The sequence below is a fragment of the Muscardinus avellanarius genome (genome assembly GCF_963383645.1).
Source record: "Muscardinus avellanarius genome assembly, chromosome: 10".
NCBI lineage: Eukaryota > Metazoa > Chordata > Mammalia > Rodentia > Gliridae > Muscardinus > Muscardinus avellanarius.
Window position 1 is genome coordinate 89,058,309 of NC_137796.1, and position 24,868 is coordinate 89,083,176.

General features: G+C 47.3%; 1 protein-coding gene across 2 annotated transcripts in view; it reads left to right on the forward strand.

Moving 5' to 3' along the window:
* The window catches only part of BCL7C (BAF chromatin remodeling complex subunit BCL7C), a gene marked incomplete at both ends in the record, with an annotated part of 30,336 nt that overhangs the window by 3,380 nt on the left and 2,088 nt on the right, over positions 1-24,868 (forward strand). The window contains 2 exons of one of the 2 annotated variants that reach the window (XM_080703008.1): positions 1,876-1,961; positions 2,587-2,742. In XM_080703008.1, the coding sequence (XP_080559134.1) occupies positions 1,876-1,961; positions 2,587-2,712 (212 nt within the window). Of the gene's footprint in view, positions 1-1,875; positions 1,962-2,586; positions 2,743-24,868 lie in introns of those variants that run through there. The other variant, XM_080703007.1, reaches the window with a different exon arrangement.

Genomic DNA, 24,868 nt, shown 5'->3' on the forward strand with positions numbered 1-24,868 from the left:
TATTCTTTCATTGAAACAGGGTCTCACTAAGATGCAGAGGGCCTCACTAAGTAGCTGAGGCTGGCCATGAACCTGCAATCCTCCTGTCTCAGCTTCTCAAGTACTAGGACTATAAGCATGTGCCACCATGCCTGGCTTATTTTTAATTTTTTTTCTTTCTGTACTGGGGATGTAACCCAGAGGCATTGCACCTCCGAGCTACACACCCCAGTCCTATTCTTTTAGGTTTTTTTTATTTTTTGAAATGGGGTCTCACTGATTGCGAAGAGTCTTGCAAGTAGCTGAGGCTGTCTCCAGAATGCTGGGATTACAAGTGTGTGCCACCACGCCCGGCCTTTTTTCCTTTTATTTTTTTCTAGTCAAGAGTGGTTGTGGGGGGCCAGCCTTGTTTTTATTTTGAAACAGGGTCTCACTAAGTTGCTGAGGCTGGTTTGGATCCTACAATCCTCCTGTGTCCCAGCCTTCCAAGTACTGAGGTTACAGACATGTGCCACCAAGCCTGGCTATTTTTCCTCACTTAATCCTCACTACAGCCTTATAGGGCTTATGATCCTGTCACAATCTGTATTTTTTTTGGGGGGGAGTGTGGGTGGAACCAAGATCCAGTGAAGTTAAGTAAGGTGTCCAAACCCACACAGCCAAGAAGACAAAACATCACGGGCCTGAGTCTCCCTCAGCTTGTCTTCCAGTCAGCTTCCCGTCCAGTTAGTACCACCTCTTGAATGTGCCCACCTTCCTCTGCCCTCGCCAGGCCTGCCTGTTCTGGCCACCTGTCTCTCACCCTTACCTGTACCAGCTTGCACCCTGGTCTCCGGTCACCTCCACACAGCTACCCAAACGACGTTTTCTTTTTTGCGATACTGGGAATACAGCACAGGGGCATTCTACCTCTAAGCTCCACCCACCCCCAGCCCAATTTTTCTTATTCTTTTTTTTTTTTTTTTTGGTGGTACTGGGGGTGGAACCCAGAGGCTCTCTACCTCCAAGATATACTCCCAGACCTGTTTTATATTTTATTTTGAAACAGGGTCTCACTAGTTGCAGAGGGCCTCACAAGTTGCTGAGGCTGGCAGCAAACCTGTGGTCCTCCTGTCTCAGCCTCCCAAGCGCGGGGATTACAAGCGTGCGCCACCCTGCTGGGCTTTAAAACAACTTTTTCTAAAGTACAAGTCTGATGGAGTCACTGTGCTACTTTACATCCTTCAATAGTCCCAATAGCCTTGGACTCCTCGACTTGACAATCAGGGCCTTCACTGAACTGCTCATGGCCTAGGGGTGAGGTCTAGATAGTGTCAAGCACATGTATACCATAAAAAGGATAGGGCTAGGTGTGTAGCTCAGTGGTAGAGAACTTGCCTGTGGAGGCCCTGGGTTTATCACAACACAAAAATAAATAAAAATGCTAACTAGCATTTATTGAGCAGACACTGTGTGCCAGATACTGTGCTAAGGGTTTTATCTGTATTAATCTCATTTAATCCTCATAGCAGTCTCCTATGGTAATTGCTGTCATGATCCTCATTTTGCAGATGGGTAAGCTGAGGCTGAGAGAAATTAAGTAACTTGCCCAAGGTCAGGATTTGAAGCCAGGAAGTTCAACTGTAGCATCCTGCTCACTAAGCATGCATTCCCGCTGCCTAAATTGTGTTCTGCCTTCCTTACTGTCCAGCTAATAGAACCCTACTCACATTTCACTCCCTACCTCCATCTTCCTCCCTCCATCCGTGCCCTGACTGCAGCCAGGTCACCTCCTGGCTCTGCCCTGCTCCCCCAGCCCTGGCTTTTGGGGTTGGGGCCCGTCTATGGTTGTTTTCCCCTCTGTCCTGTCAACATGGAGTGGCTGCTCAGAAGATGTGTGTTCACTTGGCCTTCCAGATCCCGGGGGCACCCCTGCAGGCAGCACCGATGAACCCCCAATGCTGACCAAGGAGGAGCCTGTTCCAGAATTGCTGGAAGCTGAGGTGAGAGAGGCCAAAGGCTGGAATCCCAGGTCTTGAGGGAATGGGGGCGCTGGGTGCTGGGAGGCTGCATCCTGAGGTCCAGGGGGAGATGTGGACCCAGGACTCAGCTGACAGCTGACAGGCCGGATTCCTGGGACTGAAAGAGTGTTTTAGAGACAAAGTCCTGAAGACTGGGTCAGGGCTGACTTAAGACCCTTAAAATCCTGAAATGACTGTGGTGTTCCTCCATGTATTTAAAAATAATAATCCTTGCCTGGGGATGCAGCTCAGTGGTACAGTGCGAGTTTAGCAGCACAAGGCCCTGGGTTCCATCCCCAGCACTGTGCACAACAACAAAAAAGTTCCTAAACTGCAAAAGTAGCTTAAGAAAGCCCTCATGAACGTGACTTTTCTCACTACCTTGATGCGTTTTCCAGAAAAATCAAATTTTTCCCCTCAATGGGTGTTGCCCTTGTTCTTGTTTTCTGTGCCCTTCTTAATCTGCATCTTGTCAGATTAAGTCTTGTCCCTGGGCTAGACTCCTGGGTCTGGAGGGGAGTGGAGTGGAGGCTTTGGAGAAGGCAGAGGCTAGGAGGCTGTACTCCTGGGATCGGGTGGAGCTCACCTGTCCACCCTTCCTCTCCAGGCCCCCGAAGCTTACCCCGTCTTTGAGCCAGTGCCACCTGTCCCCGAGGCAGCCCAGGGTGACACAGAGGACTCGGAGGGCGCCCCCCCACTCAAGCGCATCTGCCCAAATGGCCCTGACCCCTGAGAAGCGGCCTGCCTGTCCTGTTGCCCCAGGGGCCCCTTTGGCTTTTTACGAATAAAGACCCCTTTGTAGTTTTGTGTCAGTCATTTCCCCGTCAGGGCGGGGAGGGTCTTTGGAGACAGCTTTGTCTCATGCTCCGTTCCTCAGATGGGATCGCTGAGGCTCTGAGAGGACCTCTAGAGTCACACCATGACTGATGTGCAGTGGGGGCTTGAGCCAGGACCCTGCCTCCCTGACCTCCCGTCCCTCCCCTGGGCCTTCCCTCACTGGTACCCTCCTGCTCAGCCCTCCCTTGGGCCCGGCAGGTGTCACAGTGCCCACTTAATCACAGAGACCTAGAGGCCTAGAGGGACGCAGGGCCTGGGATGACCCGACCCACTCCTGCCTCAGGCAGCTGCAGCATGGGCCCCCTACCTTTCCCAGCCATTCTTCCTCCTCACACCCGCAGCCACATTTGTGGCTGAGTCCTTGTCCCCAGCTCCATCTCCCTTTCCTATGAGAAGCCTTTCCTGGCCCCAGGAGCACTCAGTTCCCCCTCTGAGCTCCCACAAACCCTTGGCTTCCTTCCTCTTTTTCAGCTCTGGGTGCCTTGAGGGCAGAACTGGGTCCTGGCCTTGCCTAGCTTAACCCTGGCCACAGAGCAGTCATAGCAACCGCTCCCCAAATGCATACGTGAATGAGTGCCTGGGGTTATCCAGGAAGGCTTCTCTGAGGAGGTGGCACTGAGTCATGACCCTCAGCATGGTAGACCTAACGTCAGAAGCCCTGGTTCAAGTCCTGGCTCTGTCACTCACCATCTGTGTGGCTCTAGGCAGGCTGTTCCTACTCTGTGAGCCTTAGATTGTTCATCTGAGCAACGGGGACAATAACTAGGCACCTGCCCAGTGGTTTGTGGGAAACTTCATAGAAGGTCCCTTCACTCTGTGCCTGTAAGGTCAGATGCCCTACTGTTAACAAAAGAAGAGACTAAGGTTCAGAGAGGACCAAATTGGAACTTAAACCATTGAAAAATGCAGTGAAGAGCCTGGCATGGTGGTGCATGCTTGTAATTCCAGTACTTGGGAGGCTAAGACAGGAGGATCACAGGTTCATGGCCAGCCTCAGCTATTTAGTGAGGCCCTCTGCAACTTAGTGAGACTCTGTTTCAAAATAAAGAATAAAAAATTGGCCTGGAGGGTGTAGTTCAGAGGTAGAATGCCCCTGAGTTCAAACCCCAGCACCCCCCCTAAAAAAAGAGTGGAGCCAGAGCTGACCAGGGAGCCAGGTGTGCAGTTACGTGATGTGTTTGTTCCTCTTGCTGATATAACAAGTTACCACAAGTGAATGGCTTACCACCACACAGACTTACTACTTTACAGTTCTCGAGGTAAGACATCCAAAATTAGTTTCACTGGCCTAAAGTCAATATGTCAGCAGGGCAGTTCCTCCATAGGCTGTTGGGGAGAACCTGTTATCTTGATTTTCCCCACTTCTGAAAGCTACCTGTGTTCCTTGGCTTGTGACCCCTTGCTCCATCTTCAAAGCCAACGTCTTCCAGTTTTTCTCTGCCGCCATCGTATCTCCTCCTCCCATCCTCCTGCCTCCCTCATGGAAGGCTCCTTGTGGATTACACTGCCCACCTGGAGAGTACAGGATCCTCTTTCCCTCTCCAGATCCTGAATTTAACCAATCTGCAAAACTCCGTTTGCATGCAAGGTAACATAGTCACAGGTTCTGGGGATTAGGGTGTGGATATCTCTGGAGGGCCATTTCTCAGCCTACCACATGTGGTGACCTCGGCCAGATTCTGGGTGTGGGAGTCATCTCATCACTCCCCTCGGTCACCCCAGGAGGTAATGTGAGCGCTCTGTAAACCGGAAAGTGCCTTGCGTTAGTGTGAAGGCCCAGGATTCAGATTCTGGGTTTGAATCTCAGCATCTACATTCCTTTGCTGTGTGACATTGGCAAGTGACTTGACCTCTTTCTTCTTGTCTGCCTCAGTTTCCTCATCTGTACAATGGGATAACAATAACAGCCTGGTGAGGCAGTTCTAAGGATTAATTGAGGCAAAATGGGGAGGGAGCATACTAAATGCTCCATAAACTAAGTTGGTTTTTCCATCTCCCCATTTTATAAATGAGGATAATAAGAAGTGAGGATAGATGCCAGAGACCTGTCTGTCATCAAGGCTGGAGAGGCTGGTCCTGGATGTGGTGTCCATTCTATTTCTGAGTAGCCTTGAGATGCTAAAGTTTGAGTCTCCTATTCCTGTCCATTTCCTGGTCACAGGCGCAGGGGAACTGTCCCCAAGCCAGGCCTGCACCACCTTCTCTGTGGCCTCCTCCTTGACCTCCTACCAGCCACCTTGTCCACAGTCAGGCTCCTGAGTCATCACCCGCACCCCTCAGCCCCTTCCCCCTCAGCCCCTCCCCGTGCACACTCTCCAAAGCCTCCTGGAATTTCTTCCACTCTCAGCAATCAGGGCCTTCCTATTCTCCCTCCCCTGCTCCGTGCCCCATCTGTCTTTGGTCTCTTCTGTTTTCTCAGTGGGGGGGCGGGTACCAGGAACTGAACCCAAGGCCTTGCACGTGCTAGGTGAGTGCTCTACCACTGAGCCACACCTGTCCCCTCTGCCCCCACCCCCTAGGCCTTTTGTTTATTTTGAGACAGGGTCTTGCTAAGTTGCTGAGACTGGCCTTGAACCTGTGATTCTCCTGCCTCAGCCTCCTGTGTGTGCCCCCCGGCTTCCCTTTGCTGATCCTTAATGTCTGCTGCCCTGGCTCTGTGTGTGTGTGTGTGTGTATGTGTGTGTGTGTGTGTGTGTGTGTGTGTGTGTGTGTTTGTGTGTCACTAGGAATCCCGGGGCCTTCTTCCTCCACTAGCCCTTCTCTTCATGAATGCTCTCCCTGCATTCTTCAGCCCTTCCTTTGAGCTAATGATTCCTAATTCCCTAATTCCAAGTTCTGCCCTCAACCTCCATACTCAAAGAGCTAAATGACTGAGTAACACCTCCAATGGGATGTCTTTTAGACCCTCAGCCTCCTCGTCCCCTAGCCCGTCCCCACCATCTCCTGTGCCCATAAATGGCCCATTTCCCTGAGCTATCATGTCCTACATCCCCAACCTAAATGATTCTCCTGGCTTGTAATCCCCGCGCTTGGGAGGCTGAGACAGGAGGATCTCACAGGTTCAAAGCCAGCCTCAGCTACTTAGTGAGGCTCTCAGCTACTTAGTGAGACCCAGTTTCCAAATAAATTATGAAATAGGGCTGGGGTGTAGCCCATAGGTAGAAAGCCCCTGGGTTCCACCCCCAGTACCACACTAAATAAATAAATAAATAAATAAATAAATGATTCTCCTGTAGATCCCTGTCCAGGGCCACACTGCTTTTCTTTCTTCAGGGTCCAAGAGATCTACTGGAACCTTGCTTCTGCCCACCTCCTGTCCATCTTCCACTTGCAGTGGGCCGTCCAGAAGCCCATGTGTGCCTCCTGCCGCAGCCTTCCCATGCTCCTCCTTACCATTAAAGCTCCCCCTCTCCACCCTCAGCCCCCCGCTTACCTGCTCACCCAGAGGCACTCCTCAGCTCTCCCCTCTCAGGCTCTCAATGTCTTCCTCTTCTGATCCTCAAACCTCGGCTTCCGGTGCTATCTCCCCTCCTGCTGCCTGGAGCGCTGGCTGTTGCCTTGCAGTGGTCTGTCCACTTCTATCTTTGACCAGACTGGGAGCTGTATGAGGGCAGAGGAAATCCCTTGAATCATAGTGACGTATTTATTGTGCATTTACTGCCTGCTGGACATGGACACTGTTCTAGGTACTAGGGATATAGCATTAAAGAAAAATTAGAAGCCGGGTGTGGTGGCGCACGCTTGTAATCCCCGTGCTTAGAAGGCTGAGACAGGAGGATCACACAAGTTCAAAGCCAGCCTCAGCTACTTAGTGAGGCTCTCAGCAACTTATTGAGACAAATAAAATATAAAATAGGTCTGGGAGTATAGCCTGGAGGTAGAAAAGCCTCTGACTTCCACCCCCAGTACCACACACACACACACACACACACACACACACACACACACACACACAAAAATAAATAAATAAATAAAATAAAATAAATAAATAATAGGGCTGGGCATGATGGCATATACTCATAATTCCAGCATTTGGGAGGCTGAGATAGGAGGATTATGGTTTGCAGCCAGCCCTGTTTAAAGATAAAGAATAAAAATAGGGCTGGGGGTGTCTCTTGGAGGTAGAATGCCCCTGGATTCCATCCTCAGTACAGCAAAAAAAAAAAAAAAAAAAAAAAAGGGCTGGGCGTGTAGTTTGGAGGTAGAACCTTACTAAACTGCTAAGGCTTTCCCTGAACTTGTGATTCTCCAGTCTCAGCCTCCCAAGTACTAGGATTACAAGCATGAGCCACAATGCCTAGCTATTTTTTATTCTTATTTGGAAACAGTATCGCTAAGTTGCAGAGGGCCTCACTAAATTGCCATGGCTGGCTTCAAACTTGAGATCCTACTGTTTCAGCCTCCCAAGTACTGGAATTACAAGTGTGTGCCACCACATCCAGCTTATTTTATTTGATGTGTGTGTGTGTGTGTGTGTGTGTGTGTGTGTGTGTGTGTGTGTGTGTTTAACTGGAGATTGAACCCAGGGGAATTCTACCCTGAGCTATACCCCCAACTCTATTTTTTTATTCTTTATTTTGAAACAGGGTCTCACTAAGTAGCTGAGGCTGGCCTCAAACCTGTATCTTCCTGTCTCAGCCTCCCAAGTATTAGGATTATGAGCATGTGCCACCAAGCCCGGTTTTTAAAATTTTGAAACAGGGTCTCACTAAGTTGTAAAGGACCTCACTAAATTGCTGAGACTGGCCTCGAACCTGTGATCCTCCTTTCCCAAGTACTGGGATTACAAAAGTTTGCCATCATGCCCTGCTAAGGGAGTAGTATTAATAATTACATTCAAGTCGGGCATGGTGGCACACGCTTGTAATCCCAGCATTTGGGAGGCTGAGACCAGGAGGATTGCAGTTTGAGGACAGCCTCAGATACTTATGCCCTTTGCAACTCAATGAGACTCTGTTTCAAAATAAAGAATAAAAATATAGGGCTGGGGGTGTAGCTTGGAGGTATAATGCCCCTGGGTTCCATCCCCAATACCACAAATAAATAATTATATTCAAGCCACTTGTTGTGGTGCGTGCTTGTAACCTCAGTACTTAGGAGGCTGAAACAGAAGGATTTTAGGTTCGGAGCCAGCCTCAGCAGCTTAGTAAGGCTCTCAATAACTTAGTGAGAGCCTGTTTCCAATTAAAAATATAAAATAGGTCTTAAGCCAGGTGTGATTGTGCACGCTTGTAATTCCAGCATTTGGAAAGCTGAAACAGGAGGATCACAGTTTGCAGACAGCCTCGGCTACTTGGTAAGGCCCTCTGCAACTCAGTGAGACCCTGTTTCAAAATAAAGAATAAAAAGTAGGGCTTGGGGTGTAGCTGGACAGTAGAATGCTCTGGGTTCCATTCCCAGTACTGCAAAAAAAAAAAAAAAAATCGATCTAGAAGTGTAGCTCAGAGGTTGAAGGCCCCTAGGTTGTGTGTGTGTGTGTGTGTGTCTGTCTGTCTGTCTGTCTGTCTCTCTCTCTCTCTCTCTCACACACACACACACACACACACACACACACACACACACACAGAAATAGGGATGGAAGAAGGGCATTGCAGGTTCTTGGTCAGGTTCAGTTACTTGTGAGGCCCTCTACAACTTAGTGAGACCCTGTGTGTGATTGTGGTTTGGGGACAGCCTCAGCTACTTAGTGAAGTCCTTTGCAACTCAGTGAGACCATGTTTCAAAAGTAAAGAATAAGCTGGGCTTGGTGGTGCATGCTTGTAATCCCAGCATTCGGGAAGCTGAAACCAGAGGATCACGGTTCGCGGACAGCTTCATCTACTTGGTGAGACCATTTCAAAATAAAGAATAAAAAACAGGGCAGGGGGTGTAGCTCGGAGGTCGAATGCCCCTGGGTTTCTTCCTCAGACCCACCAAAAAATAAATAAAATAAAATAAATAGCTCGGAGGTAGAATCTCCCTGGGTTCTATTCCCAGTGCGCCATACACATACACACACAAAAAAAAAAAAGAAAAAGAAAAAAAAATAGGGCTGGTGATGTAGCTTGGAGGTAGAATGCCCCTGAGTTCAATCTCCAGCACTGCAAATAAAAAATTAAAAAATAAAGAGCCGGGTGTGGTGGCGCACGCTTGTAATCCCAGCATTTGGGAGGCTGAGACAGGAGGATCACAGTGGACAGCTTCAGCTACTTAGTGAGGCCCTCCACAACTTAGTGAGACCCTATTTCAAAAATAAAGAATAAAAAACTGGGCAGGGGGTGTAGCTCAGAGGTCGAATGACTCTGGATTCCATCCCCAGAGCAGCAAAAATATATACATAAAATAAAAGAAAGAAAGAAAATGAAAAGGGCTTGGGGTTCAACCTCCAGCACAAAAAAAATTTACATACGTCCATATAGTGAAATGCATGTATATTTATTTATTATTTATTTATTTATTTATTTTTAGTGGTACTGGGGATGGATATCAGGGGCTCTCTACCTCCAGGCTATACTCCCAGACCTATTTTATATTTTATCTGGAAACAGGGTCTCACTGAGTTGCTGAGGCTGGCTTCGAACCTGTGCGATTCTCCTGTCTCCGCCTCCCAAGCGCAGGGATTACAAGTGTGCACCACCACGCCAGGCTGAAATGCATGTATATTTAAAATTTTTTTTTATTGAGAGCCGGGTGTGGTGGTGCACACTTGTAATCCCCGCGCTTGGGAGGCTGAGACAGGAGGATCGCGCAGGTTCGAAGCCAGCCTCAGCTACTTAGTGAGGCTCTCAGCAACTTAGTGAGACCCTGTTTCCAAATAAATTATAAAATAGGGCTGGGGGTATAGCCCAGAGGTAGAAAAGCCCCTGGGTTCCACCCCCAGTACCACAAAAAAAATGACTGGTGAACTGTAGTCATACATCTTAATGGAGTACAAGATGGTAGAGGCATATATGCACATATCACTTATTTAGTCCTTCCCCAGTTCTCACCCCGTTCCTCCCCCCTTCCTCAAATGCATGTGTATTAACTGTGCTGACAGTAAATTCTAACGAGTGCATACCTTCTGCACACAGAGCATCACCACTGCCTGGAAACTCCCCTTTTGCCTCTTTCGCAGTCCCAGTCCCCATGAGGCAACCACTATTCTGATTGGTTTTGTTGTTGTTTCTTTTTGTTTTGTTTTGTTTTGTGGTATGGGGCATTGAACCCAGGGGAATTCTACTTCTGAGTTATACCCCCACCCCTATTTTATGTTTTGTTCTTGAAACAGGATCTCACTAAGTTGCTGAGGCTGGCCATGAACCTGCAATCCTCTTGTCTCAGCCTCCCAAGTACTGCGATTACAGGTTACAGGTGTGTGCCACCATGCCCAGTGATTAGGTTAGCCTGTTCTAGAGCTTCCTATAAATGAAATTTGTACCTGTTTCCTTCCCTTTTCTTTTCTTTCTTTCTTTTTTTTTTTTTTTTGGTACTGGGGATAGAACCCAGGAGCATTCTATTTCTGAGCTGCATCCCCACTCCTATTTTTTATTCTTTCCTTCCTTCCTTCATTTATTTATTTATTTATTTATTTTTCCGGTACTGGGGATGGAACCCAGGGGCATTCTACCTCTAAGCTACACCCACCACCCATTTTTTATTCTTTTTTTGTGTGTGTGTGTGATACTGGGGGTGGAACCCAGGGGCTTTTCTACCTCCGGGCTATATTCTGAGACTTATTTTATACTTTATTTGGAAACAGGGTCTCACTAAGTTGCTAAGAGCCTCAATAAGTAGCTGGGGCTGGCTTTGAACCTGTGTGATCCTCCTGTCTCAGCCTCCCAAGCATGGGAATTACAAGTGTGTACCACCACGCCCAACTTATTCTTTATTTTGAAACAGGGTGTCACTGAGTTGTAGAGGGCCTAACTAGCCGAGGCTGTCCATGAACCGTGATCCTCCTCCATGATCGGCCTCCCAAATGCTGGGATTACAAGCTTGCACCACCATGCCTGGTATTTATAGTATTTAGCACAAGGATGCCCAACGACTGAGCTACACCACCAGCCATTTATATATTTGTTTATTTATTACTTATTTATTTATTTATTTATTTATTTATTTATGTGAGTCTGGGGATGGAACCCAGGGGCATTCAACTGCACCCCTGCCCTATTATTCCAGACAAGGTCTCATTAAGTTATGGAGGACCTAAGTAGCTGAGGCTGTCTATGAACCGTGAGCCTCCGAATGCTAGGATTACAAGCATGCGCTACCACACCCGGCTCCAGCCTTTTATTTTGAAACAGGGTCTTGCTAAATTGCCCAAGCTGGCCTCAAACTTTCAGTCCTCCCACTGCAGTCTCCTGAGTGATGGCCTGCACCACCACACCCAGTTTCACAGGCTTATGGTCCAGCTCCACAGCCAGGCCTTGCAGGCTGCAGCCTCTGCTTCCCTTCTCAGCCTCCTCACTTCCTGCCTCAGTATTGGGTCCTGCCCTCTAGCCACAGTGCTCTATGGTGCCCCTTAACACCTTTGCCCAGGCAGTTCTTCTTACCACACAGACCAGGCCTTGCTCCGTTTGGGCCCTGCCCATCTTACTTGCTCCTCTCTCCCAGTTCCCCACAACCTAACACCCCAGCACACTGATGCTGGCCAGGCTCTTCCCAAGAAGATCTTGCCCTCCCTCTGCCTGGGAAGCTCTTCTCTTCCTTTCTCCTTTCACCTGCCCACTGCTTCCTTGTCTGTCAGACCCTGGGTTTCACTTCCTTTCCTCCAGGAAGATTCCTTGACCTCCAGACTTGGTCAGGTCCCCAGTTAAGTCGCTGTACTTCCTCTTTTGCTGGGCATCTCATTTCCCTTGCTAGACTAAAGCCACACCTGCCTCTTTACCTCTGCCCTCCTAGGGCCTAGTGTAGTGCATGGTAGATCATTTTCCCCTAATTATAAATGAAAGAACAAAAGCAAGCACATCTTCCTTTCAACCCAAATCCCACTCCTTTTCTGGTTATAGTTGTTCTAAAGCATCCAACGCTGTTTTCCTGGAGATCCAAAACCTCCCTGAGGTCAGGTGATCAGTGAAATGTTAGTCAGGTCTGTCATCCAGGGGCCAGTGGTCCCCAAACTCATCCTGTGCTTATTTCTTCCGTTCTAGAATGTGTGCTCGGAGCAGGGATACTCAGCAAGTGGCAGAAGCCCCTCATCAGTTAACTGGTTCTCTGCAAGGCTGTAAAGGAAAAGGCATTTCTGGTTGGTGACCTCAGGATTCCACATAGGCCGGGCACAAGATCTGAACACAATAAGTTACTTTCCATTATTTTCACATGTGTGGAGAGGAGAGTACAGGGGATTAAACTCAGCTCATTCTACCTGAGCTTCACCCCCAGCCCCTTTCATTTTTTTGAAACAGGGTCTCACTAAGTTGCTGAAGCTGGACTTGTGATCCGCCTCTCTCGGCCTCCCAAGTACTAGGTTACAGGCGTGCACTACTGTACCCAGCTACTTCCCCTTCTTGTATTTGTTGCTCCTTCAGGTTGTAATGTCCTTGCCCGTCTCCCCCTTTGTTCTTCACAATCCCAGCCTTGGTAAAACACCAAGGCTCAGGCAGGAATGAAGGCATTTCCCAGTTGGGATTGATTTGTACTGTGATTTTTGAGCAAGTCATCTCCCCTGTGTAGACCTTAGTTGCCTCCACTGAAAAATGGAGCCAATGATCTTTTCCTCTTTGGGGTTACCTTGTGAACCGGGTCAGGGACTGCGTGAACTAACCGCTGGGCATGGCCTGAAGTGTATGTAAACAAAATCTTTGTAGTGACTGTTTTCCACCTTTCCTTTTTACACGCCCTGTAGTTTTACATGCACTCTAGGAAATTTAGGAAATGCCGCGCCAAAAAAAAGTAAAACTCCTTTGTAATCAGTAATGGCCCTGGTTGAGGTTTTAGCATATATATTTTAAGCTCTCGGGTGGGAGCTGGAGCAAAGGGTGATGAAAGCAGCCCCGGGGACTGGGCTCCCTCCCTGCTGAGCGCTTCTGGGGCCTGGCAGGGGGTGGGCGCCTTGGGCTACCCGCCGGCCTTTTGTGGACCGGAGGAAACAAAGGACAGCGTGCTGGCGCGGAGAGCGGGCGCGGCGGAGACAAGGGTTAAGGCCAGCGAGGAGTGGCGGCGCCTAGAGGGGCCGCGGGCGGACTTCCGGCGGGGGGCGGGGCGCCCGCGAGCCGGCCCCGCCCGCGGCGCGAGTGCGCGCGCAGGGCAGTGTCCGCGGGGCCGGGCCGGCGCTCGGCCGGCTCCGCACCCCGCCTGCCCCGGCTGCCGGGCGCGGCGATCCGATCCGGGGCTAGGGAGCGCCGCCGGTCTCGACTCACACCTTGGGGTCCACAGTATCCCCCTTGAACAGACCAGCAAGCTGAGATCCAGGAGGAAGATGCTTTAGAACGGCAAAGGCATGCTGGATTTCTGACGCTGCTTCTCAATACGGAGACCAAAGACTTTTTCTCCTTTTTCTAACTTTCCTCTCCTTTCTGTTCGTCGCTGGGGATGGAACTCATGGCCGCACGCGAGCCACGGTGTACCACTGAGCTCCAGCCCCAGCCCCGACACTTCTGGTAATAGCCAGTGCAGCGAGCTACTGCGGCAGGCAGGCAGGCAGGCAGGCAGGCAGGCAGGCAGGCAGGCAGGCAGGCGCGTTACACAGCCTCATCCTACCAAGGCCTCCCGACGCCCGGCTCACCCTGTAATCCCAGGACTAGGGAGGCCGAGACAGAAGGATCACAGGTTTGCGGCCCGCCTCAGCCACTAAGTAAGGCTCTCAGCAACTCAGACCCTGTTTTCATTTTTTTCCTTCGGTACTGAGGATTAAGCCCGGGGGCAATCTACCTCCGCGATATATCCCCAGTCCCATTTTATTTTTTATTTGGAAATAGGGTCTCGTTAAGTTGCTAAGAACCTCACTAAATTGCTGAAGCTGACTTCGAACCTGCAAGCCTCACAAGTACTAGGATTACAAGCATGTCTGCGCCACCACATCCGGTTTTAGACCCTATTTTCAAAAAAAAAAAAAAAAATAGGGCTGTAGTATAGCTCAGAGATAGAAAGCCTCTAGGTTCTATCCCCAATACCGCCCCCCCACACACAAATTATCTGGGAAGATGTGCCCATTGTTTATTATAAAAGGTCTTTCCTTTACCGTATACTTTATTTATTTAGAGGTACTGGAGACTAAGTTCAGGGACACTATACCACAGAGCTACATCATCTGCCGTGTGTGTGTGTGTGTGTGTGTGTGTGTGTGTGTGTGTGTGTGTCTGTCTGTTTTGGTAGTGGGGATGGCACCCAGGGGCATTCAACCTCTGAGCTACACCCCCAGCCTGTTTTTATTCTTTGATTTGAAACAGGGTCTCACTAAGTTGCAGAGGGCCTCACTAAGTAGTAGCTGAGGCTGTTCCCAAACCCGCGATCCTCCTGTCTCAGTCTCCCAAATGCTGGGATTACAAGCATGCGCCACTGTGTGTGTGTGTGTGTGTGTGTGTGTGTGTGTGTGTGTGTGTTTTCTTCTTTGACTTTAATTTTTTTTTTTAACTTTTGTGAGCTTGGTCAAGTTGTATTCATTCCCCCCTTTTCCCTTTGTTAACCTGCTGGTGTTTATCTTATTTCCTTCCTTTTTTCTTTTCTCTTCTGTGCATGTGTGTGTGTTGCATGCCTATAATCCCAGCAACTCGGGAGGCAGGAGGATTCCCAGGATTCTCACCTGGGCAACTTAGTGAGACCCTTTGTGAGTCTAAAAAATTAAAAAAATAATTTTTTTCAGCACTGGGGATGGAACCCAGGAGCATTCTACCTTCAAGCTATACCACCAGCCCTATTTTTTAGACTTTTTATTTTTTTGAAACAGGGTCTCACTGAGTTGCAAAGGGCCTTGCTAAGTAGCTGAGGCTGTCCATGAACTACAGTCCTCCGGTCTCAGCCTCCAGAATGCTGGGATTACAATCGTGTGCCACCATGCCCGGCAAAAAATAATTTTAAAAAGCACTGGAAGTGTGTCTCAGTGGTAGAGCACCCCAGAGTACAATCTCCAGTACCACACACACAGAAAAAGGTTGTAAGTCAAAAGCCATGTAAAAATGACCATAAGAGATATGGAGTGGCTATACTAATATGATATATGTTCAAATTTAGCCAGGCATGATGCCACACACTTATAATCCAAATTCTTGGGAGGCTGAGATGGGAGGATCAGAGATTTGAGGACAGCCTCAGCAATTAGTGAGAATCATCAACCTAGAGAGACCCTGTTGGAAGGAAGGTAGGAAAGAAAGAAGGAAGGAAGGAGTCTTGTTAAATTGCTGAAAGCTTCACTAATTTGCTAAAGCTAGTTTGAACCTGTGATCCTCCTGTCTCAGCCTACCAAGCACTGGGATTACAAGCAAGTACTGGAGGGAGGGGAGAGAGACAGACAGAAAAAGAGAGAGAGAGAGAGAGAGTTTTTTTTTGTGTGTGTGTGTATGTGTGTGTTAGTTCCTGGGGGTTGAATGCAGGGGCATTTTACTTCCAAGCTACACCCCCCTGCTCTAATTTTTATTGTTTCAAACACAGGGTCTTGCTAGGTTGATGAGAGTATCGATACTTGCTGAGGCTGTCCTTTTTTTTGTGTGTGTGGGTCTGGGGATGGAAACCAGGGGCATTTGAACTGCAAACTATACCCCCTGCCCCATTTTTTATTCTTTATTTTGAAACAGGGTCTCACTAAGTTGCGGAGGGCCTATGTAGCGTAGGCTGTCCACAAACCGTGATCCTCCTGTCTCAGCCTCCAATGTTGGGATTACAAGCGTGCCCCAGCACAACCAGCTGCTGAGGCTGTCCTTGAACCTGTGATCCTCCTGTCTCAACTTCCCAAGTACTAGAATGACAGATGTGTGTGCCACCAGGCCTGGCCATCACAGGACTTTTAAACTAAGATAAATTATTGTTTTAAGACTCGAGGTTAGGCTTGGCGTGGTGGCGAACGCCTGTAATCCTAGCACTTGGGAGGCTGAGACAGGAGGATCGAGGCCAGCGAAGACCTTCAGCAACTTCGTGAGACCCTTAAAAAAAAAAAAAAAAAGCCGGGTATGGTGCGCACGCTTGTAATCCCCGCGCTTGGGAGGCGGAGACAGGAGGATCGCATGGGTTCGAAGCCAGCCTCAGCTACTTAGTGAGGCTTTCAGCAACTTAGTGAGACCCTGTTTTCAAATAAAATATAAAAAAGGCCTGGGAGTATAGCCTGCAGGTAGAAAGCCTCTGGATTCCACCCCCAGTACCACCAAAAAAAAAAAAAAAAAGACTCGAGGTTAGGCTACTTGCACTCACAGGGACACTCTGAATGACTCATGAGTTCGGTATTGTCTGCTTTACCTGGGTCCAACCAGAGGCACCATTCCAAATTTCTGGATCCTATTCTTTCCTGTCAGTGCCTTAGCTTTTCCATGACAAATCTATAGGAACTGTGAATTCCTCTGTCATTGTAATTCAGTAAACCACATAATTAAATTTGTGTTGGACTTTCAGCAATCCTAGCCCTGAGTTTACACAAGTAACTGCTTTAGGCCTGACCTAAGCATCCCCATCCTAGGTTGTGACGTGAACTGGAATAGACCTGAGCTCGTATATTGTGCTCAGTAATCGCTCAGTGTATTGAAAAGACTCTGCCTTAGCAGTCAAGAGGAGCAGTGACGTGCTTCCGCAGGCTTGTGCTGCTGTGGTACTTCATCGGTCAGCCAGAGGCTACAGCTTGACAAACTGACCCACTGCACACCTGGTTATGCAAGCATCCCAGGTCCATGAGGGAGGAGCTCAGCACTGTGTCAAGCCAAGGGTGGGACCAAATCAACCTAGATCCTGCCCTTTGGGACCTATTTATTGGGACCATTCCCTGTACCAATTATTGTATGAGTCAGGGTCCAATCAGAAAACAGAAGCTTCAACAATTAAATTTAACATAAGGAATTACTACTGGGCGGGGGGGGGGGTCAAATGCTGGGAATTGGCTAATGAGAGCAAAATACAGGTTGTGTGTGTGTGTGTAGTACTGGGGATGGAACCCAGAGACATTCTACCTCCAACCTCCAAGTGACACCCCCCCACCCTATTTTTTATTGTCTATTTTGAGACAGGGTCTCATGGAGTTGCAAAGGGCCTAAGTAGCTGAGGCTCTCTGTGAACCACAATCCTGTCACAGTCTCCCAAATGCTGGGATTACAAGCGTGCGCCACCATGCGTGCCCTGGACAGTTTTTGTTTTGTTTTTGCGGGTCTGGGGGAATGGAACAACCCAGGGGCATTTGACTTCTGAGCTATACCCCCTGCCCTTTTTTTAAATTATTATTATTATTTTTTTTTTTTTTGGTGGTACTGGGGGTGGAACCCAGAGGCTTTCTACCTCCGGCTATACTCCCAGACCTTTTTTATATTTGGAAACAGGGTCTCACTAAGTTGCTGAAAGCCTCACTAAGTTTCTGAGACTGGCTTCGAACCCATGTGATCCTCCTGTCTCAGCCTCCCAAGCGCGGGGATTACAAGCGTGCGACACCACACCCGGCTATTATTCTTTATTTTGAAACAGGGTCTCACTGAGTTGCAGAGGGACTCACTAAGTAGCTGAGGCTGTCTGTGAACCGCGATCCTTTGGTCTCAGCCTCTTGAATGCTGGGATTATAAGCGTGTGCCACCATGCCCGGCTTGGACAGTTTTTTTTTTTTTTTTTTTTTTTTTTTTTTATACACTGGGGATTGAACCCAGGGGCATTCTACCTCTAAGCTACACCCCCAGCCCTATTTTATTTTGAAACAGGGTTTCACTAGGTTGATGAATCTCACTATTTGCTGAGGCTATCCTTGAACCTGCAATCCTCCTATCTCAGCTTCTCAAGTACTGGGATTATAAGCATGCACCACCCTGCCCAGCAAGCTAAAATTTTAAAGTATCAGATATAAAGGTCAGTTACAATCATCATGTTTCAGAGTGTTAAGGAAGGGTCCCCTTTTACCGAGGGACTTCATTTGAAAGAGCATGGCAGAGATGTCACTGATCTGCCTCACTAATGGGCCTTCCTAGACACTCAGGTGAAGCTGCTAACCAGTGAATACTGCTGGAGCTAAGAACTGTAGCAAATATACTATGCAGGAGCTCAGAACTAGAGACAGCTGCCAACACTCAGCAAGCCAAGACTGCCATCTCCACAGATCTGCCTGCCTTTCTTTGAGAGCACTGCTGGAAGGGATCAAGCACTGTAGAAAAACATGCCAGTATAGGAACCAAGCACTAGAGCATGAGTATTAGTGAGAGCCCAGTGCTGGGAAAAGCTACAGCAAAACAGCCAGCCCAGTGCTGGAGAAAACCAGATTGCTACAGAAGCCAAGTGCTGGAGGAAGATTCCTGTGCCAGAATTCAGAGAAAGCTGCATGAAGGTCAGAACTGGTGGTGGGTGTGCAAAGAGTTCAAGTGTCAGAAATCCACTCACAAAGACAGCGAGCATAAGGTCTGTGGTTTTATTGTGCATGTTGGGAGAGGGGGCGTGGCAAGGTGGGTACAGGCTCACCAAGGGCTTTTCACTCGCTACATGCATCTAGGGTGGAGAATTCTGAGGTATCCCCACATACATGCCCCAGCAAAATTGCAGTGAGGTAAGAAAAATGAAACTTCAACAAGGCAGAATCATGAAGAGCATTCTTTTCCTCATGCAGTGTCCCTCCAGCGCCCTCTACTGACAAAACGTAACATCATGCTCTATGGATTGCTTAACTAGTAGAGCCCATTATTTGGGACTGGTGCTAGATGGTGAACTTGGAGAAGCAATGAGCAGAATCCCTATAGAGGCTCCTTGACCCAAAGACTGAGAATCAAAATGATAGGAAGGGCTATGTGAAAACCTCTGGAACATCCTCTCCTCACAAAGAACAATCCTTGGAGATGCCTTTCTGTTGTCTACTTCTGTGAATAACTCCCTCTTTCTGGTAAATTAGCTCATCTGAACTGGGCTTATGAGCATCCCATGTTGCAGGCCTTGGGCCAAGTACTCTGCATGTGTGCATGTGCGTGTGTGTGTGCGCACTTGCGTATGTGTGTATGTGTGTGTTTGTGTTTGACAGAGGATTAAACCCAGGGACATTCTACCCCTGAGCTGTACCCCAGCCCTTTGTTTATTGTGGTACTGGGAATGGAACTCAGAGGCCTACCTCTGAGCTATACCCCTAGACCTATTTTATTTTTTATTTGGAAGCAGGGTCTCACTAAGTTGCTGAGAGTCTCACTAAGTTGTTGAACCTGGCCTCAAACCTGCGATTCTTCTATTTCAGCCTCGCAAATGCTAGGATTACAGGCATACTTGGCTCTTATTTATTTATTTACTTATTTATTATTCTTTTTTTGTGGTACTGGGGTTCCTGGAAGCCCTTCTACCTCCAGGCTATACTCCCAGACCTATTTTTTTAAATACATTTTTATTTGAAAACAGGGTCTCTTAAGTCAGTGTGGCTGGCTTCAAACCTGTGTAATCCTCCTGTCTCCGCCTCCCAAGCGCTGGGATTACAAGCGTGTGCCACCACGCCTGGCATATTTTTTCTTCTTCTTTTTTTTTTTTTTTTTGGTTGTTTTTTTTACAAGTCTAGGGATGGAATCTAGGTGCATTCAACCCCCAGCTACATCCCTTGCTCTACTTTTTTTTTTTTTTTTTTTTTTTGTGGTCTGGGGATGGAACCCAGAGGCATTTGACCTCCAAGCTATACCCCCTACCCAATTTTCTATTCTTTATTTTGAAACAGAGTCACTGAGTTGTGGAGGGCCTCGCTAAGTGGCTGTCTGCGAACCGCGATCCTCCAGTCTCAGCCTCCCAAATGCTGGGATTACAAGTGTGCGCCACCACACCTGGCTGGCTCTTATTTATTTTGAAACAGGGTCTCACTGAATTGGGGCTGGCCATGAACCTGTGATCTTCCTGTCTTAGCCTCCCAAGTACTAGGATTAGTTGAGTGAGTCAACACATATGGCTTATTTATATCTTATTAGTCCTCACAAGAACTCACCAACAGATTATTTCATATTTGAGAGGCCTCTGGGCTGAAAAGAAATAGCCACTACCTTCAGTACTCTATTTGTTAAATTACAGCCGGGCATGGTGGCGCACGCTTGTAATCCCCGCGATTGGGAGGCAGAGACAGGAGGATCGTGCAGGTTTGAAGCCAGCCTCAGCTGGCTTAAGAGACCCTGTTTCCAAATAAAAATATAAAATAGGTCTGGGAGTGTAGCCCAGAGGTAGAAGGCCCCTGGGTTCCATCCCCAGAACCACCAAAAAATAAAAATAAATAAATAATAAATAATTGTTAAATTACTATTTAACAAAAACAGAAAAATTAAAGCCATTTTTATATGAGATTTAGGCTTTGTTATAATTTTTGTGTGTATGGTACTAGGGGTTGAACCCAGGGGAATTCTATCTCCAAGCTTACCCTCAGCCCTGTTTTATTTATTATTTTTTAAATTTTATTTTATTTTATTTTTGGTGGTACTGGGGTTCCTGGAAACCCTTCTACCTCAGGGTTACACTCCCAGACCTACTTTATACTTCTTATTTGGAAACAAGGTCTCTTAAGGCAGTGAGGCTGGCTTGGAACCAGCGCGATCCTCCTGTCTCCGTCTCCCAAGTGTGAGGATTACAAGCGTGTGCCACCATACCCGGCAGCCCTGTTTTATTTTTAATTTTTAATATTTATTTATGTTTGTGGTACTGGGGGTTGAACCCAGAGTGAGTTATTCTACCTCTGAGCTACATCCCCAGCCCCTTTTTTTTTTTTTTTTTGCAGCACTGGGGATTGAACCCAGGGGCATTCTACCTCTGAGCTACACCCACAGCCCTATTTTATTTTTCCTTCCTTCCATTTATTTTTGTGGTACTGGGGATGGAACCTAGGGGCTTTCTACCTCTGAGCTACACTCCCAGGCCTTTTTCTTTTGCAGTACTGGAGATGAAACCCAAAGACATTCTACCTCTGAGTTATACCCCCAGCCCCATTTTTTATTCTTAAAGTTGAAGTTGAGTCTCACTGTTTTGCAAAGGACCTCACTAAGTAGCTGAGGCTGTCTACGAATCTACGCCTGGATATTTTATTTTATTTTGCAGTACTGGGGATGGAACCCAGGGACATGCAACCATGCATGGCCTGTTCTTTATTTTAGGTTGCAAAATAAAGCTCACTAGCCAGGCATGGTGGCACACGCTTGTAATTCCAGCATTCAGGAGGCTGACACTGGAAGATCACGGTTTGCAGACCTCCACAACTTAGTGAGATCCTATTTCAAAATAATAAAAAAAAATTAGGGCAGGGGGTGTAGCTCGGAGATCAAATGTCCCTGAGTTCCACCCCCAGACCTGCAAAAAAAAAAAAAAAAAAAAGGAATAAATAAAAAAATAAAGCCACTATATTTCAGAGGGCCTCACTAAGCTGAGACTGCCTGGGAACCCAGATCCTCCTGTCTCAGCCTCCCAAGTACTGGAATTACAAGTGTGCACCACTACGTCACTACGTCCAGCCTCAGTCCTTATTTTTTTAGTTTTATTTATTTAGTTAGTTTTAGTTTTTGCAGTACTGGAGATAGACCGAGATACAACCTCAACCCTATTTTTCATTCTCTATTTTGAAACCGAGTCTCACTGAGGTACAAAGGGCCTCAATAAGTAGTTGAGGCTGTCCTCAAACCGTGTTCCTCCTGTCTCAGCCTCCTGAATGCTTGGATTACAAGTTGTGTACCACCACGTCTGGCAATTAAATTATCTTAAATGCTTTATTTATTTATTTATTTTGTGTGTGTGTGTGTGTGTGTGTGTGTGTGTGTGTGTGTGGTGCTGAGGCTGTGAACTGTGATCCTCCTGTCTCAGCCTCCTAAATGCTGGGATTACAAGCCTGTGCCACCATGTCCAGCTTCCATTTTTTTTTTTTTTTTTTTTTGCAGTTCTGGGGATGGAACCCAGGGGCATTCTACCTCTACGCTACATGTCCAGCCCTATTTTTTATTTTGAAACAGGGTCTCACTGAGTTGCAAAGGGGCTCACTAAGTAGCTGAGGCTGTCTTTGAACTGTGATCCTCCTGTCTCAGCCTCCCAAATGCTGGGATTACAAGTGTGCATCACCACACTGGGCTGGCTCTGACTGTTTAAAAAATTAATTAATGTATGTATGTATTTGTGAAACAGGGTCTCATTAAGTTGTTGTGGTTAGTCTCTAAGTGGTGATTCTCCTGTCTCAGTCTCCTAAGTACTAGGATTACAGTTAAGCACCACAGTACCTAGCTCTTAAAGCCCACTCTTTTTTTTTTGTTGTTGTTGTTTCTGGGGTACTGGGGATTGAACCCAGGGGCATTCTACCTCAGAGTTATATCCCCAACCCTATTTCTTTTCTTTCTTTTCTTTTCTTTCCCTTTCCTTCCTCTCTCTCTCTCTCTCTCTCTCTCTCTCTCTCTCTCTCTCTCTCTCTCTCTCTTTCTCTCTGTATTTATTTATTTATTTATTTATTTATTTATTTATTTATTTTGTGTGGTACTGGAGATAGAACCCTTCTACCTCCGGGCTACACTCCCAGACCTATTTTTATATTTTTTATTTGGAAACAGGGTCTCTTAAGCCAGCACGGCTGGCTTCGAACCTGCACGATCCTGTTTCTGCCTCCCAAGTGGGGGGATTACAAGCGTGCACTACCATGCCCGGCTTTTATTCTTTTATTCTTTTTTTTTTTTTATTTGTGGTACTGGGGTTCCTGGAAGCCCTTCTACCTCCGGGCTACACTCCCAGACCTATTTTTTACATTTTCATTTTGGAAACAGGGTCTCTTAAGCCAGCGTGCGCGGCTGGCTTCGAACCTGCGCGATCCTCCTGTCTCTCCCTCCCAAGCGCGGGGATTACAAGCGTGCGCCACCACGCCCGGCTTATTCTTTATTTTGAAACAGGGTTTCACTAAGTTGCAGAAGCCCCTACTAAGTAGGTGATGCTGGCAGGGAACCTGTGATTCTACTGTCTCAGCCTCCCAAGTCCTGAGATTACAAGTACGTGCCACCTTGCCCGGCTTGGAAAACCTTCTTAACACTTGGAGCTCAGTATTTTTTTTTTTTAGGCATCCCAGGTTGACAACTATTTTATTAGGAGGTAAGGTAGAATACTTAATTTAGGATCTAGGCGTGGTGGTGCATGCTTGTAATCCCAGCATTTGGAAGGCTGAGACAGGAGGATCCCAGTTTGAGGACAGCCTCAGCTACTTTGTGAGGCCCTTTACAATTCAGCGAGACCCTGTTTCAAAATAAAAAATAAAAAATAGGGCTGGGGGTGTAGCTCGGAGGTAGAATGCCCTGGGTTCCATCCTTAGTACCGCAAAAAAACCAAAAAAACCAAAACAATATTTAATGTAGTTCTCATCAGGACACATGAGTAACTTGTCATCTTAGAACAAAGTGTAGCGCTCTCTCACCTGTTGACTTTCTGTGTTCTTCAGTGCCATCCAGTCAAGGTTGAAGGTCTTGCTTTCCCAGGATTATCATACTCAGGGTTATCTGTTTCTCTTTCTTCCTTGCACAGAAACGAACTAGTTCACATTTATTCCTTATAAAGGAAAAAGATAAAATCTCTATAGATTAACACTCTCCTATTTGTAACTATTATCAAAACAATACATCTTTTTGTGTGTATGCGGGTCTGGGGATGGAACCCAGGGGCATTCAACCTCCAAGCTACACCCCCTGCCCTGTTTTTTTTTATTCTTTATTTTGAAACTGGGTCTCACTGAGTTGCAGAGGGCCTCACTAAGTAGTGGAGGCTGCCCGCAAACCGTGATCCTCCCGTCTCAGCCTCCTGAATGCTGAATGCTGGGATTACAAGTATGCACCACCATGCCTGGCAAAATAATACATTTTATGGTATCAGTACAACTAACTTTTTGAAGACTTTATCATAGCTTTCTACTTTTTTTTCTTCAGGTCTGGGGATGGAACCCAGGGACATTCAACCTCCGAGTTACACCTCCTGTCCTATGGCTTTGTTTTTTTTTATTCTTCATTTTGAAACAGGGTCTCACTAAGTTGCGGAGGGCCTAAGTAGCTGAGGGTGGCCGTGAACCACAATCCTCTGGTCTTAGCCTCCCAAATGCTGGGATTAGAAGCATGTGCCACCACGCCCGGCTAGCTTTCTACTTTTTTTTTTTTTTTTTTTGGTGGTACTGGGGATGGAACCCTGGGGCTTTTCTACCTCCTGGCTATACTCCCATACCTATTTTATACTTTATTTGGAAACAGGGTATCACTAAGTTTCTAAGAGCCTCAATCAGTAGCTGAGGCTGGCTTTGAACATGTGTGATCCTCCTGTCTCAGCCTCCCAAGCGCGGGGATTACAAGTGTGCGCCACCACTCCCAGCACCTTTCTACTTTTGAGAAACATATAACTCAGTTTTCTCCAGATATTTCACTTAAGCACAATGATTTGTTGTTGTTGTTGTTGTTGTACTAGGGGTAGAACCCAGAGGCTTTCTACCTCCGGGCTACACTCCCAGACCTATTTTATATTTGGAAACAAGATCTCACTAAGTTGCTGAGAGCATCACTAAATAGCTGAGACTGGCTTTGAAGCTGTGCGATCCTCCTGTCTCAGCCTCCCAAGCATGAGGATTACAAGTGTACGCCACCACGCCCGGCTAAGCATGATTAGTATGTATCTTAGGATGCTCAAACTATTATAGCTTGTACAGTGACAGTCCATTTAATTATCACCTCTAACTACCCCTGATGTCCTTGAAAATATCCATGTTTTCTGGTATTAATAGGATGCTGGGACCCATCCCGATTTGTCTTGTCTCAAGGAATTAATTCAGCTGCCCTCCAAGGAATCCTGTTTGTTTGTTTGTTTATTTATTCTTTGTGTGATACTAGGGATGGAACCCAGGGACATTCTACCTCCAAGCTACACCCCCAGGCCTGTTTTTTATTCTTTATTTTGAAACAGAGTCTAAGTTGCAGAAGACCTCACTAAGTTGGTGAAGTTGGCCAGGAACCTGTGATCCTCCTGTCTCAACCTCCCAAATACTGGGATTA